The 15,481-nt window shown below is 45.3% G+C and overlaps 1 protein-coding gene and 1 long non-coding RNA gene across 3 annotated transcripts in view; one reads left to right on the forward strand and one right to left on the reverse strand.

Annotated features, from left to right (window-relative positions):
* PDZRN3 (PDZ domain containing ring finger 3) overlaps window positions 1–15,481 on the forward strand; it is a 237,373-nt gene that overhangs the window by 218,311 nt on the left and 3,581 nt on the right. For both annotated transcript variants that reach the window (XM_029918283.1, XM_029918282.1), the window contains 4 exons: window positions 1,779–1,866; window positions 11,662–11,760; window positions 12,810–12,872; window positions 14,668–14,769. In XM_029918283.1, the coding sequence (XP_029774143.1) occupies window positions 1,779–1,866; window positions 11,662–11,760; window positions 12,810–12,872; window positions 14,668–14,769 (352 nt within the window). The remainder of the gene's footprint in view (window positions 1–1,778; window positions 1,867–11,661; window positions 11,761–12,809; window positions 12,873–14,667; window positions 14,770–15,481) is intronic.
* Window positions 5,131–15,481, reverse strand: part of LOC115274823 — a 58,568-nt gene continuing 48,217 nt past the window's right edge. The window contains exons 3-4 of the long non-coding RNA XR_003901275.1: window positions 11,846–11,923; window positions 5,131–5,330 (exon numbers count right to left, since the gene is read on the reverse strand). This is a non-coding gene — a long non-coding RNA (uncharacterized LOC115274823). The remainder of the gene's footprint in view (window positions 5,331–11,845; window positions 11,924–15,481) is intronic.

Below are 15,481 nucleotides of genomic sequence, written 5' to 3' on the forward strand. Positions count from 1 at the left end.
GCATGGTAGTGTGCAAAGAACTGTTACATCACGTATGTCTTCCGACTGCCCCTCTGACGCATAGGGGGGTGCACGCTCACGTGTTCTCTGCAGCTTCCACTGGCAGCTGGATTATAAGGCAGGTCCCGCCTCACCCTGACTCCCAGCTCTTAGCCCCGACAGCTCGGTTGCATCCCACTTGATCCTGTGGAAGAATGGCGCAGTTCACCAGGTACAGTCATTCAAGCCAACTGTCTGACTTGATAGACCGAAACTGCCTCCCTCTATCGATGAGGCCTTCACAGCAAGTCCTGACTCTCAGATGGTGAACTGTCACGGTGATGGGCCTTTTAGAAGCCAGACCTTTAATTTCCTCTTAAGTCTACTTAACGTGACATGACTTACCCCCAAGGGGAGACTTGAGAAATGTCAGTAGAGCCCAGAGGTCACCCCAGGTTCGGGCTGCAAGGTCAGAGGACAGCAAGAGTGCACATCGGGATGGAAACGGGAGTGTTAACTTGATGCTTGAAAGCCCAGGCCTTCCCACAGCATCCTCAGGACTAAAAGCCCCTTAAGAGCTGGCCATACATTTACCTGATAGGGCCTGGTAAGTCCAGAAAATTGAAAGCCAGCCCTTGTTGGGATGACCACTCAGGTCTGATATGTTTTTTCAAGACCGAATGCATGGGAGGGAAGGCCATCGATTGCTGTACTGACCTTTGAGAACAAAAAGGTTTGAGTCCCCAGTCAACAGTTAGGCTGAAGCTTTCCATCCACGTCTGGCACCTTTCAGAGCTGCCGGCTGAGCCTCTTAGCATTCCCACTGCCTTTGCACTGGAGGTTCCATTAATGATACTTGCAAAGAGCTGGTGGGTTCTGTCAATAGTGTTGCTGTGAAGAGTGTTTCACATGCGTCATCCTAGAGAGACTCAGGCTCTGTTCTCTGAGCAGGGACTGTGTGCCCATGTATGCTTATCTGCACATGCATTTTCTGTGTGCATGTGTGTATGCTCGCTGTATACCTGTACGTGCATACAGGCTTTTCATGCCAAACATATTCCTTGTTGGGGAACGAATGCAAAAGTTTGGAAAGACACTGTCCTAGATGACAGCATAGCAGTTGTGGTCATAGCCCTTGGGACCTGACTCAGAGGCCAACATACATCTTTGAATATTGCCTGAAATCCAGCCTTTTTCCCCCCTAAGATAAAATCTAACAGTGCGGGAAGAAGAAGGAGATAGGATTATGTCTCCCACCTTGAGACTGAGTTAGAAATGAGTCTTGTGGGGGCGACTGGGTGGCTCAGTCCGTTAAGCGTCCCACTCCTGGTTTTGGCTCAGGTCACTATCTTATAGTTGGTAAGTTCAGGCCCTGCATCAGGCTCTATGTTGACAGTGCAGAGCCTGCTTGGGATTCTCTCTCTCCATCTCTCGCTGCCCCTTCCCCACTCATGCTTTCTCTCTCAAAATAAATAAATGAGCTTAAAGAAACAGAAATGAGTCCGGTTGACCCACATGACTAGTCAGCTGGGGAGATGGTCCCTGAGAGCACCGAAGGCTGTCCCACTGTCACCTCCATCTTCTTCCAGGGGGACAGACTTTAGCGCAGAGGACAGAAGTGCTAGAGGGGAGGCCTGACCCCAGTGGAAAACACAGCCATGGAGAAGTAAGCAGAGACAGTCCCCCGGGCTCTGAGAACTTGTGCCTCATCACAGCAGGGTCTTGTCATGGGGACGGGGGGCATGAAAGCAGCTACTTCCAAGTGCAAGAGGCCTGAAAATTCTTTCTTCTGTTTGCAGGCATCCCTCAGCCCACGAGTACTATGACCCCACTGACTACATTGGAGGCGTCCATCAGGACTTGGACAGGGAGGAGCTGGAGTTGGAGGTAAGAACAGCCTTGTCTAGATTCAGGGCTCATTACGAAGACTGCCAGGTTCTCTGTGAGCATAGTTTATGGACGTTAATAAAACAACCACTGTGAGTGGATTTCTTTTTAAAGAACTACTTTCAGTCATGCATTCAAAGGCATCACTGAGCTTTTCTCCCAGCCCCCTTCAAAATAGAGCATAACAATTTGGATCCCAAAGCAGAAAGTCAGGATTTTTAAAATTAAAATTACTTAGATGATAGGGTAGTAAGTCCTGTTGTAGATCTTTGAATTCGTGTAATCTCCTTCCCATCAGTCTCTAAACTCTATACATTCTTGTAACTACAGTGAGCTTTGCCATCTTTCTACTCTTGAAGTCCTCACCTCGTTTACTCAGAGGCAAGAATAGGTGGATAAATGATGAGCTAGCCCACACCAACACCAAAGGGTTTGCCCAGAGTTTACGAACACTGACCCTGAAAAATTTAGCAAATCCATAACTCTCCGTGTTACTTGAGGCCAATTAGAACTCATGATTCTAGAGGATGTATAAAGTCACACTGGTTTCTAAGGTTTTTTAAAGTTATTTTTATTCCAGTATAGCTAACTTGCAGCATTACAGTAGTTTCAGGTGTATGATATATTGAATCAGCAGTTCTATACATAGAACATATACGGTGCTCATCACCATGAGTGTGCTCTTAACCCCCCTCATTCGCCACCCATCCCCCCTCCCCTGGAGGACATCTGTTTACAGAGTCCTTGTTCTCATTTGTTTTTTAATAAGAGTGATAGAAAATCAGAGAAAAGTCAACTTGCAACCTACATTTATTTATCCTTTTGGGTAAACACGCATTCCTGTATTTCCTAGTGTTTTCAGAAAATACAAAAGCAGTTTTTGAAAAGTGACTTTACAGAATAGAATAACTGGGACCTTTTAGAAAGGTTCGTCATGTCAAGGGTAAACCGTGCATCACTATCTGAAGGTAGGCTAGGAAAAACCCAATAACGCTTTACTCAGCCATATGGCCGGCCACCGTGTCATCTGGGCTGTGCCACCAGCACCTGTGAGGCTGACGCGCTGTCGAGCAGCGGGGGAGTGGAAAATAGCTGTGTTCTTCCCGGTTTCCTTTACCGTTACCAAGGAGTTTTGTAGCAGAACAGAAGCTCGAGATCAAAGTGTGCAAATAATCCCTTCATTGGTTGCTCTCCTATAGCCCAATGCAGGAAATCAGTGTATTTGGCACTAGAGTTATGACTGACTCTGGGACCTTTCTTTTTGAAAATTTCAATGTCCTCCTAAAAGCATATGGTCTAAACTAGAATGGCAGTAATTCTGACTCTGTCAACTGTGGTCCCTGCTTGGCATCAACTGTAGACCACGGCACTTGCCGTCCACTGATTGCTACGTGAAATGTGGCCTGTGCCTTTAAGAAAATTAAGGATTCTACCTTTTATGTGTACTAGCTCACCTCCCCAGCTTCAGAGCTACTTCATCAATCAGCCAGTGACCCTCTAGGACACTAGTTCTTACGGTGTTAAAACACAGTGTTCCACATCCCCTTCGTTAGAGAACTAACAAATCAGTGCAAACCACAGTTAACAGATTTTTGTCATTAAGGACGTCTCCATCTTGAATATGTTAAAGAGCCTGGTAAATGCCCTGGAGAGCGGGAACAAATACAACAGAGTTACGTATATCATACATCTACTTCTCTTGATCTAACAATTTCTCTTTGGCCAAGTACCTGTTAACATTTCCTAGGTCTAGAGTTCTCTGGAACAGTGCTCTACAAGAAGCAGGGCTATTTAATAATCTTTATAGGACAACACTGCTTTTTGATGATCAATGTAACTGTGACAGAGGTCTTTAGAGAGCTATTAAATATCCCAGGAGATAGATTTATGGAGCCCATCTGACCTTTGAACAACACAGGGATTAAGAGTGGCAACAACCCCTTACAGTCAAAGATCTGCATCTACCTTTTCAGTCTCCAAAAATTTCAACTATTAGGTTACTGTTGACCAGAAGCCTTACCAATAATCTAAACAGTCAAATAACACATATTTTTATGTTATATGTATTACACACTGTATTCTTGTAATTGGGTAAGCTAGAGAAAAAATAGGGGAAAGAAGATACAGTACTGTATTATAGTTATCAAAAACAGTCTGCATGTAAGTGGACCCACACATTTGAAATCCTTGTTCAAGAGGCAGCTATATAGTGTAGACTTGGCAAGTCACGGGCACTTAGTTAAACTGGACTTGATAGCAGTGAGTTCTTCAGTTCTGTTTTGGTGTCTGACACCTTTGAGATCCTGATGGAAGCTATGGCTTCTTCCTAGAAACATACTTATGACTAAAAGAGCTTGCAGATGGTTTCTGGAAGGTCATCGAGCTTCTAGGGTATCCGTAGGCCCATGGTGCCTTACAGTTTGTTCTATCTGAATACCACCAGAATCATTGTTTCCTTTCTCTTTTGCTTTAACCCAACTCATTTAAACTAAGGTAAATGTATTTTAAAGGAGATGCTCTATGACTTCCTCCAACAGAAAATCAGCATCAACTGCCGTATACAGAAGGTGGTATCCAATATGGACAGTGGCCACCAGGCTGTGTTGTCACATCCTGGTGTTCCCTGGTGGGGCCAGGCAGGGTCTGGGAGCCGGGGCTGATTGGCCCCAGTCCCCCCGTTCTCTTTCTTAAGAGATTGGCTTGTGTTAAAGAAGTGTTAAGACGGCCCATGCCAAGTCTCACTGTGAACTTTTTTCGAGCATCTTGCTTTTGGCAGAAGCCACTCTAAAACAGTTCCCTAGAAACTTTTTATTCAAAATGGGGTGCTAGAAGCACAGCATCACCTGGGAGAAGGCAAGAAATGCAGAATCTTGGCCCTCAGACCTACCGAGTCAGAATCTGCATTTTAACAAGATCTCGGGTGCCTCAGTGCACCTTGAAGCTGGAGGTGCCCTGAACTAGAGGTAAAGAAGTGCAAGCTTTCATTTGCTCTTGTCATGGCTCAGAGCAGTGAGGCTTTGGTTGCACATTTCATCCTCTCTCCTGTAAAGATGTGCCTCCAAGATTCCAGTGCCAACTCCCCTTTCCTGGGCAGTGTGAAGTTCCGTGGATGAGAAACGACTAAGTCCCTTGTAGATATGCAGCACTACACTAAGCCGCCTTTTTTTCATGATTACAAAGTAGAGGCCAATAATCCCAAGTATTTAGAAGATTAGTTGAATGTTTTAAGTTACACCTCTGATGCCTTGAGACTTGACATCCATTATTTTTATTTCTACTTGCCTGCTTTCACTGAGCATCTGTTATGTTGAAATCATTGGGGCTAGAAAAGCCAAATCAGGAAAGCTTTGCATCTCCTAGGAAAACCAATATAAGGTTGTGGGCCCACGCCAGGCAGGAAGGCTGCTTTCACATTTGGACTTTCATCCTTAGCAGCTTAGATGTCACCAGGTGATTTCTGTGAACTAAGCACATGTCATAAAGTGAACCTGGTGGTTTGGGATAAAAGGCCTATCCTAAGGCCAGTGGTAAAGACCCCCAAGCCCTCCTGAAGCTCACCATGGCCACTTACCAGGAAGAGAACAATGTCTGTCTGTGTCCCCCCCCCCCCCCCCCCCCCCCCCCCGTACTGCCCTGTTTCAGAGGCTCTGGAAGGTAGTCAGGTTAGTTCCAGAATGTCAGTAAACCTCGGTGCCACGAATGGGGTTTGCTAAAGCAGACACAGTTGTTACAGAGACTGGCACGTACCCGTCATCTGTGCTTTTCATGAGATTTCTAGAACAGCCGAAGTAGCCCTGCTTACGTTCCATCCCCTTGGCTTCCCCCACTCTGGGGTGGGATTATAGAAAGAGCCCGCGTGTTCTGAGTTAGGGGCCCAATGTCAATACAGCACTTTTCCTTGGCGTTGAATGATATTAACATCTATACCTTTCAAAAAAATAACTAGTTCCATAGATATTATATAGGAGGAAAATAGATGAGTGTATTGGGAAACTATTGAAGCAAACGCATAGAGAAAAACAGATGTTCTGTCTTTTAAAGCACACAAAACGATCGTATTTAGGTAAGTGTCAAATCCCTGTTATTGTTAAACTGTGTAAAGCTAAAAGGATTATACCCAAGTATATCCAAGGGTCGAGCAGCCACATAATTACCCATAAATTTTCAGGTACTGAACACCTGTTCTAGGTCTTCCTGTAGGCAATTAAGAAGGAAAATAGGTTTTTTCCTTAATCTATTGTTTTAATTTCCCAGTTGCTTCATCAGTAGCCACCTCTCCAGGCTCTGAAGCTTCCCTCACCTCTGTTGTGTTCTGATGATATAATTTTGAGGTGAGAGAAGAGTTACAGGTTCAACGGAGAGACTAAAACGCCCTCCAAACCTGGTTTCATTGAGTCATCGAAGTAGATCACTAGGGATTTGGAACTTCCTGGAGGGGATCCAGGATGCCTTGGCCAATCTGTAGCCTTTGAGGATTCCTCCCAGGAACCTTCTCTGGTCAGCCCTGCCCTCCCTGAGTCAGCCTCCTCACCCTGTTAGTATAGTCAGCACTTTACCATTCTTTAGACTACTGTCTACACACCAGAACCTTCTGCCTGCTCTCTCAGTCCAAATAGCACTTGCCTAGATCCTAGCATGGTCCAATCCAGCATGGTCTTTTGTCCACATGTCACCTCCCAGGAAGCTTCCTGACCCCTCTGTCTAAAGCCTCCCTACCCCACCAGAGCCTTCTCCCGCTGGCTGTCTGGCATCCCCACTAGAATACAAGTCCCATGAGAGCTGGGCTGTTGTCCAACTCGTTCGCACCTACACTCCTCATCTCTAGATAGCGCTTGGCACACAGTAGGTACCGTGTGAACATTTGCGGAGTGAAGGAACAAATGCCTTGTTAGCCTATCTCAAGTGAAGGTTCGTGAAGGGACGTGCATCCCCTTTAGAGACACGTCTGTGTTGCATTTCGCCCCATGCACAGACACAGAAAGGGTTGAGATAATTTAAAGAAATATGCACAGCAGTTCTGAACCGATAAGGTAGAGTTAGGCTTCACTGACCCATCTGCCCAGAGTGGAATAAGCCAGTGAAATTAGTCTTTGGGATCCCCTCTGATTAAAGTGGCTGACGGTGAAACAGAAAGCTTGAATCACCCAGGTGGAATGGCCCCATTAATTCTCTTAATTGGGCTATCGTTTCAATTTCATCTGAAATGTCAGGCTTAGCAGTTCATTTTTATCCAACAGTCCATCTAGACCAGTAAGCAACAGGACACCGGTGGTGGGGGAACTGTAATCCAGATAATGCTAATACATTATTCATACCAGTTTGATTAATGGTCTTCTTTGAAATCTTCTCTCCATCATCACAGACAGATACGTATTGATAGCCTCTAAGCTTTCAGTGATGTGCTCCGTTGCGTAAGGCTGTGCCTTTAGCTTGGAGTCCAAATGCAATGTTGAGAATTTACAAACCACCCAGTGAGCTTCGAGAACTGTCTGCTAAGCCCCCAAATACCATATCTGGTTATGAAATTGTAGAATAGCTGAAAAGTTTGAGAGAAGTGAGGTGACTGTCCCAAGACAGCCCAGCTTGTGAAGGGCAGAGCCAGGATTGCGTTTCATTTGGAGTTTTTTCTGCCTTCAAGTCTCAAGCTCTTTCATTCAATTTTGAGTGCCTACTGTGCACAGAATATTTGGCTAGACACTTTTTTTTTTTTTACTGCAGAATTCATTATTTGGCTACTCTTGCCTTACTGTAATCTTATTTATCAGCAACCAAGATAAAACTCAGATTTATAGAGAGCCAAGACAGTAGTGGAAGCCATTCTTACTATATGGTTTTTCAAAAGCTTCTGAACACCTTTTAATGGTTCACCCTTTGCTTAACTATTAGCAGCCAGGCTCTTCTTTATGATGTTGAACCATCCCTTGGAAATTGAGTGAGCATAGCTAAGTTACACATATGCCTTCTTAACAAAACTTCCCTGGCTTTTGTTTAGAGCTTCTCAGAAGACGCAGCCAAAACAGGGAAACATAGCCCAAGCCATCCGATCTGATAGCAAGGGCAAGTACATATGTGGAGTAATCTCCAGAACACTCTTTCCTTTAGTATTGCTTGAAATGTAGTATCAGCATTGTTCATCCACTGACACTCATCCTTTTTTCAACCTGACCATTTCTAAGACCGCTGTTCCCAAAGGACTAGTCTTAAGCCAGAATTGCACTCCCACTCGTGAGTCTCTTCTAGAAAGCGAGTCCTAAAGTCTGCGTCACAGCCAAGTGGGATTTGGGGGCGAGGGGAGAGCGAAGCTTTAACATTCTCAGGGCAGGTGTTCCAGAGGAGAGCTGGCTCCCACGCTCTGTCCTACCACGTGGTGTGGGCGTCATGCTAGAGCCAACTTCATATCCATGTCAAGGATGCAATTTGGCTTTTGTGGTAGTTATGTCAAATGTGGCCAGAGTGAGAATGTGACCGACGCCCTGACAGTCCGCCCTGGGAGGATGTGCAATGGGATTTAAAAGCTAAATGCAATGGGAATAGAGCAGGTAATAAGGACCTCTTGTCTCCCAGGCAAAAACGTGGGAATGTTTGACCGTCATGTATTGTAGTTTCCAACAGTATTTAGTGGAAATCTGTTACTAACTTGCTAATCACATGTGCAGTTAATGACAGAATATAAACTGTATTCCAGGAGAGCACACATAGCATGGTATCTTTGATTCAGTTATCAGGAATTCAGGGAAAACTCTTTTAAAGCAACTAACCCTTAAGAATATATTCATTTCCAGCCTGACATTTTGTTCTAAGAAAGTTTTCTCCCTGGTTCACAACATTCCTTGAAAGGAACTGGCAGATTCACAAGAGGAAAAGTGCTCAGTATGAACTAAGGTCCACGTTTATAGCTCCATAGTTTTCCAAGTATCTGTCAATCAAAATACTTACCAAAAAAACATGTAGAAATGATTTTCAACTTAGGTTTTTATTGAAATAATTTACTTAGCCCTTAAGTTAGCACACTCTACATTTTGGGACCTAGGCCAGATAAAGGTAATCCTTTTTTACATAGCAGACCTTCAGCTATCACGTTCCTTAAGATCTTCCTTCTTCCGACTTGAATAACCCTAGTACATTATGCTGTGCTTTTCTAAGACATGATTTCCAGACTTTTCACTGTCCTGGGTTCTCAAAATGGAGCCCTCAGAGCCATGCTTTTCAAGCTGTCTCTACTGAAAATCTATGATGACCAGGTCGACCAGTTGGTTTAATTTTCAGTGTGTTACTGGTGAATATGTGGTCCTACCATGTGCGACTATAGAGCTCACCCCATATACTGCTTGCCACTGGAGACCAGAGTACTTGAATCGATAGACAATTTGGTCAGTGAGACAAGCCTGCAAATCTGATTCTTGGACACTATGGCAATGTCCAAAAGCTGTAGTAGTTCCTAAACACTTCCTCAATGTCTGCACTGACTTCCTCACAGCCACACCTGGAAGGGCACGCTGAGTACTGGGATAAAGCCCAGTGGCACTCTGATAGCTTTTATGCTTAGATACTCACCTTGGTGGCCAATTCTTTGGAAAAAGCTGTAACTCGTCTTCACATTTTAAATTCTGGTAAAAGGAATATCACATTTATTGTGTCTCTTTTTTTTTTCTTCCTACAACCTTTCCAGTTCTCTCTCTCTGCTGTAGTTGCACAGGGACCTGTTCCAGAACCATCTGGCTTCCACCATGAGAGAGAGCACAGGGCTCTGTGGCAGCATTTGGCTACAGTTGTGCAGTGAGACCCAAACAAATCATCCTGAAATTCCGCTGATTTGCACTAACCGTGAGAAGGGCCAAAACAGAGTCTTTCCTCTTACCCAGACCCAAATGCAGGGTAACCTGAGACAGAATGTGGGCATGTGTTTGCAACGTAAGAGGAGGATGTGTGACTAACACTATATTTGAGGTATGCGGATTGGCTACTCCAAAGTGCTTGGAAAGAATTGGCTTGTGTAGTTAAACAATGACCCTTAAGCTCCTACTTCGTTATTATATTTAGTCCAGTTCTCAAAACATGAGAAATTTCCATGCAAGTCAACTAAAGTATCAGAAATTAATGGGATTTCATTTAATGAAAATTGGCCATATTGCTAATGCTATAAGTAGGAAGTCATTGAATTTAACATATCAATGTTTAGGAAATAAAGTCATCTTATTGAGGGGGAGGGACGTGGGAAACAACCCACTCTGCCACCAGCAAGTTCTGGGACTTCAGGCCAGGCAGCATCCCTGCAGTCATTATACTCCCGTTTCCTACTGGCTTTCTGTAGGCCAGCACTGTGCTCAGAGCTCTGCATGCCTTAAGCTCCCTGAGTCCTGACCTTGCCTAAAGCAGCAGGATGGTATTTCCGAGTGAGGCTTAGACAGAGCAACAAGTACGTGACAGATGCTAGAAAGAGGTAGACTGGAGATTTGAACACAGGTCTGCCTGTCTTCACCACTACATTGCACTCGATGGATCAGCCAGAAAGACTGCTGAAAGTAGTCTGTCAGATGGGGGCAGTCCTCATGTAAAACTTGTTCATGGCTTCCCGCGATGCCGAAATAAGATCAGAGCTCCTCACGCTGGCCTATGGGGTCCCACCTAATCTGGCCTCACACCTGGCCATACTCGGCGCACCTCTCTTGTCCTTGCAAACAGGGCTTTGGCATTACTGGCCCAGGACATTTGCAACTGCTGTCCTTCCGCCTTGAAAATGGCCACGGTATTGGGTACCCTGCCTTTCACAGGAGAGGGTTAAGGAGGTATCTGTTACAGAACTGCTTTGAGCTCTCCCACAAAAACAACTGCATCCTTACCACCCTCCAGGGACAGTACAGAGAGAGGAAGTGGCGCCCGGAGACCGTGGTTTCGAAGCACCATTCTCCGAGTGCCTCCAGCCACCTGGGTGGCGAGCAGTTCACAGTAAAAACCGAGCCAGGAGACCTGGTAGAGACCTTCTTACCAGGCAGCCCTTCAAACAGGCTGGGGCCACTGCTGCACCATCCCAGAGGGGTAGTTGGCAGTGTGGTAGAGAGGGCAACATGGCCTGTTAGTCCTTGAAGAAAACACCCAACTTTGTCCCATGGCTCCAACTATTTTCAAAGTTCTAACTTCATTCTGAGGCACAGACTAACTGGCAAATACAGCAGCATTCCCTGTGCTCATGTGTCTCACATTTGGGCTCACTTTGCTTTTATCTTATTTAATTTGCGGTAATAGCGGCTGAAACTAATTTCTCGACTGTAAATATCACAGCTGTTGTGGAAAGCATTAATTGCGCGCTATCACGTTACCCTCCTTTCTTGGATCAATTTATGTGTAATCTGTTTGCAAGTTCTATTACTGTGAATATTGAGGGAATGCAACGTGAAATAATCTAGCCGAACACATTGGAAACATTTGTACTGAAATGGCTGGATGGTTTGGGCCGTGGAAATATTCTCGTTTGTGGCAGACACTGAAAAAATGCTTTTTAAAAGCCCAACCCCAGAAGTCTTGACACTGAGTGAAATATAGGTAATTTCTCTTTTGGGGATCAATAAAATAACTATCTTCAAAATGACTTTATATTGACTGAAGAAAGGTCAGAAATGCCGTGGGCATTGATCCTGTGTCCATAATCACTTTTTGTTTAGTAAGTTAACCGCTCTACACAGTCAAATACAAAGAACTCCAGTTCATCATTGAAACAAAATAGTTTTAAAGCCTTTGCCTCCTCCCAGCTCCCCCTGCCTTCTGCAGGCTCACTGGAAACACCCTTTCTTTGTCTAGGAAGTGGATCTCTACAGAATCAACAGCCAGGACAAGCTGGGCCTCACGGTGTGCTACCGGACAGATGACGAAGACGACATTGGGATTTATATAAGTGAGGTATGAAGCCTCAGTGTTTCTAACCATCATCTCAAGACCAGAGGAGGGTTTTTTTGTGTGTGTATTATATATTAAGCAGCCTTACCTCTGACTCATTGAGAAGTCTTTGGAGGGACGCAAATGTCTTTCTCCCCTTCATCACACAGCCTGCGGAGGTACATCCCTACATGGGGGTGAAGTTCAAATGTCAGCACATAAGGCAAAATTACCCTGGAGAAGCCTGCAAATCGGCCATAAAATGGAGCTGTTTACATGGTTTTGTGTGTTCAGCCCCCTGGGGGAAGAACAGATTCACATTTCCCTTCTCGTGTTCAGTGAATGGGATGGTGGATGGAATCATTTACACTTTTTAAAGTCTTTTTCTTTTTTTTTCCTTTTGGCTGAATGTGTATATAGTTGAATTCATGTAAGTTAAATGCATCTTCAAAGTACATAGATGGAAGCTATATTGATCTTATTAGAGAAGACAGCACAAAGCCGCTGCTGTCAATGTGGACGCTTGACCAGATACTCCCATCCGTGCCAGCCCAGAAACTCAGCTGAGTGAGAAAATAACCCCTTTCTCTGTGAGAACAAAGTGATGTGTTGACCAGACTTAATAATTATTCCTCTGGATGCACCTTGTCCACAAAGCTTAAGAAGGTCCACCCTGACTGCATTTGGAGGGATTTTTCCCATACTTGATCCCACTTGTCTCAATTATATTTCATTTTTAAAGTTATTTTCCAAAATGGAAGCATTTAGTAAAATAATCCAGGCAGTGGCTGCTGTTGAACCTAGTACAGGGCACCCTGGAGCCTGCTTGGCATCACACTGTGGTTTTCATTAGTGTGACTGTAACCACAGCCAGCTGTGCATCTCCCTCCCTGACCTCACCAGCATCTGCACACACTGCCGTATCACAGGGACACAGGGCAAGGGTCCGCGAGCACACCCAGGAAAACAGAGTGACCCATGCTGGTCTCTCCGTGCATGACACTAAGTCATCTTTATTTCTATACATGTCTCCGTTATCTACTCTGTGCTGACATGTCCACTGTGTGTTTCAGATTGACCCTAACAGCATCGCGGCCAAGGATGGGCGCATCCGCGAAGGAGACCGCATTATCCAGGTAGGTCGGCTTCCAGCCAGCAGCCCTGTCTGCTGCCTGTCACTGGACAGCACATTTAATGGGTGATGTCAACAGCTTTAGGGTTGAAAATGCAGAGAAGGTCAGAGAACCAGGATTACCAACTCAGATGCTGGTTAGTGAGGCCAGACAAGCTAAACGAATGAGTGCCGCACAGGCCCTAGAAAGTAGGTGCAGCAGGGAGTGGGGAGACGGAGGACAGACTGGAGAGAGTGCCGAACATTTTACAGAAGGCGAACCTCATTTCCTTTCATTCTCTTTGGGAAAAGACCGCACTGCAGGGGGCCCAAGCCAAGCCAATAATCTGGGCCACTTGTGAACCAGAATTATTCTCACTTAAAATTTTTTTAATGTTTTTATTTTTGAGAGAGAGACAATCTCAAGCAGGCTCCAGACTGAGCTGTCAGCACAGAGCCAGACGTGGGGCTCAAACTCACAAACTGTGAGATCATGACTTGAGCCAAAGTCCCATGCTTAACTGACTGAGCCACCCAAGCGCCCCCCCCTTTTTTTTTTAATGCAGAATGATTCTTGATTCAGATTTCTTTGAAGGATTAATTTTGGACCACATGTGTCAAGGTTGGTCTTGCCGTGAAAATAGAAACGTTTTGGGCAAATTTAGTAAAACAGAGAAACCTTTTACATTCCATGAGGTGACAGTCATAGAATGGCTTCGGTGGATAGTTTCTTTACCAGGAGCCCACGTGTTCCTGGGACTCTAAATGAGATGGGCTTGTTTCAGCGGCCATCTTTTTTAGTCTCACAGAAATTGAGATTCTTTGCCACAGGCTTAGTGTCTGTGTCTTCCCAGTCATACCTTCTCATTTCTAATCCGCCATGTTTATATCTGCCATTACATACCTCACCATGAGTAATTTTTATTTTCTTCTTCCACTGCTTTCTTCTCCATTTCCTCAGACTTCAACCCGACCCTCAGCTGCTTAAGGACCCTTTCCCAGGGGAGTAACGCAGACCTTGATTCCTAAATGCGCTGACACATCACTCCAGTGTTTGGGTTCCATTAGCGTTTATCATGGGCATGGAATACTGGGTTCTGGACACGGCCCCACCTGCCTCCACTGGCAACAGGGTTCAGTCACCCCCTATACTGCCTTTTGATTCACTGGCATAAGGAGCTGGATGGCACGGTCACCTTCATGCTCAGTGGGAGCATCCCTGTGCCCCCTGGCGGAGTCTTCCACCCTAGAACTGAAACCTCCATACCAATTGTGACAGAGTCCCTCTCACTAGACTTTCTGTCCTGCATAAGAAGGTTCAAGTGCCCAGTGGACACCCAAAAGCACCGTATATCATGCCCTCTCCTTGTTTGCCTCCAACTTCCATAATGGTCACATCAGACCTGCTGCTGCTTTTTCTCCCATAGTCTCTGAAGCTATCTCTAATAATGAGTCCACACATTCCCTTTTGGTTCCTGCCTGAGTATGATGTCTGATTAAATTGCTCAGAGGCTCCGTCTTTACAACATGGTGATTTCTCTCAGTCTGCCTTCTGGAGTCTCAGCGACTTCTGTTCCTGGAGCTTGCACATTAGCAGCCTTGTACCCCTGTCATGGTGATGGATAGACTCGCGTAGGCAGGGCCTTTCCTTCTGAAAATGAGCATCCTTTGCAAGCTTTGTGGAAGTTCTGTGTTCCAGCTGTGACTGGGTGATACACAGCAGCCCAGAACAGTCTGGGATGATTTTGGATGGCCTAATTATGCTATAGTCCACCCCTCCACTGTCTCACGTTTTTTAAATTTATTTATTTATTTTTAAGATTAATGGGATAGAGGTACAGAACCGTGAAGAGGCTGTGGCTCTTCTAACCAGTGAAGAAAACAAGAACTTTTCTTTGCTGATTGCCAGGCCTGAACTCCAGGTGAGTCACCTTCCTGCCAAAGAAGCCGGGTCTGTATTTCTAAAACCAAAAACCCAAATCCATTGCCCCAGCAGACCACTGCCCAGGCATTGAGTTTGAATTTGAAGGTACACTGTACCCTGAAAAAAGTAGTCCTGCTTGACGTGACCTAAAATCTACTGTATGTTGTAAGCATTTAAGGAGGGCGCTGCCAGGCAGCCTGCCATTTGGATCACAGGCCCCGCAGGCTCATTAGCGTAGGAATGTAATGAAGGAAAAGAGAAGGAAACGTAATGGAATGGAAAACACAGCCAGGGTCATAGCCGTCAAGGTGTTTGAGTTCCTAAAGCTTGAGCAGTGTTCCAGCCTAGATGCGCTGTGTGGACCTCCATTCTTAGGCAGAGCCTAGGGAACCTGAAATACCATGGCTGTGGTAACGCTGCATCGCTCCTGAGACCCAGCCGAGAGTTTGGATGAGCTCTGTGAGGAAATGCTGTATTATTAGGCTGACTGGAGGAATCATTGCACTATGTTTATGTATATTAAATCATGATGTGCATGTCACACACAAAATATAGTTTGTATTTTAAAAACTGAAGGAATGGTTGGTCAGAACACTTTTTCTCAATATGTTTGCCTTTGGGACCCAAGTAGCCTCCAGTGCAATTGCTAAACTCTGCCTCGGGGGCACCACAGTGGCCCCAGATGGTGCACACACAGCAGGCCACCGTCA

This window comes from Suricata suricatta, chromosome 12 (genome assembly GCF_006229205.1).
Source record: "Suricata suricatta isolate VVHF042 chromosome 12, meerkat_22Aug2017_6uvM2_HiC, whole genome shotgun sequence".
In the NCBI taxonomy this organism is placed as follows: domain Eukaryota; kingdom Metazoa; phylum Chordata; class Mammalia; order Carnivora; family Herpestidae; genus Suricata; species Suricata suricatta.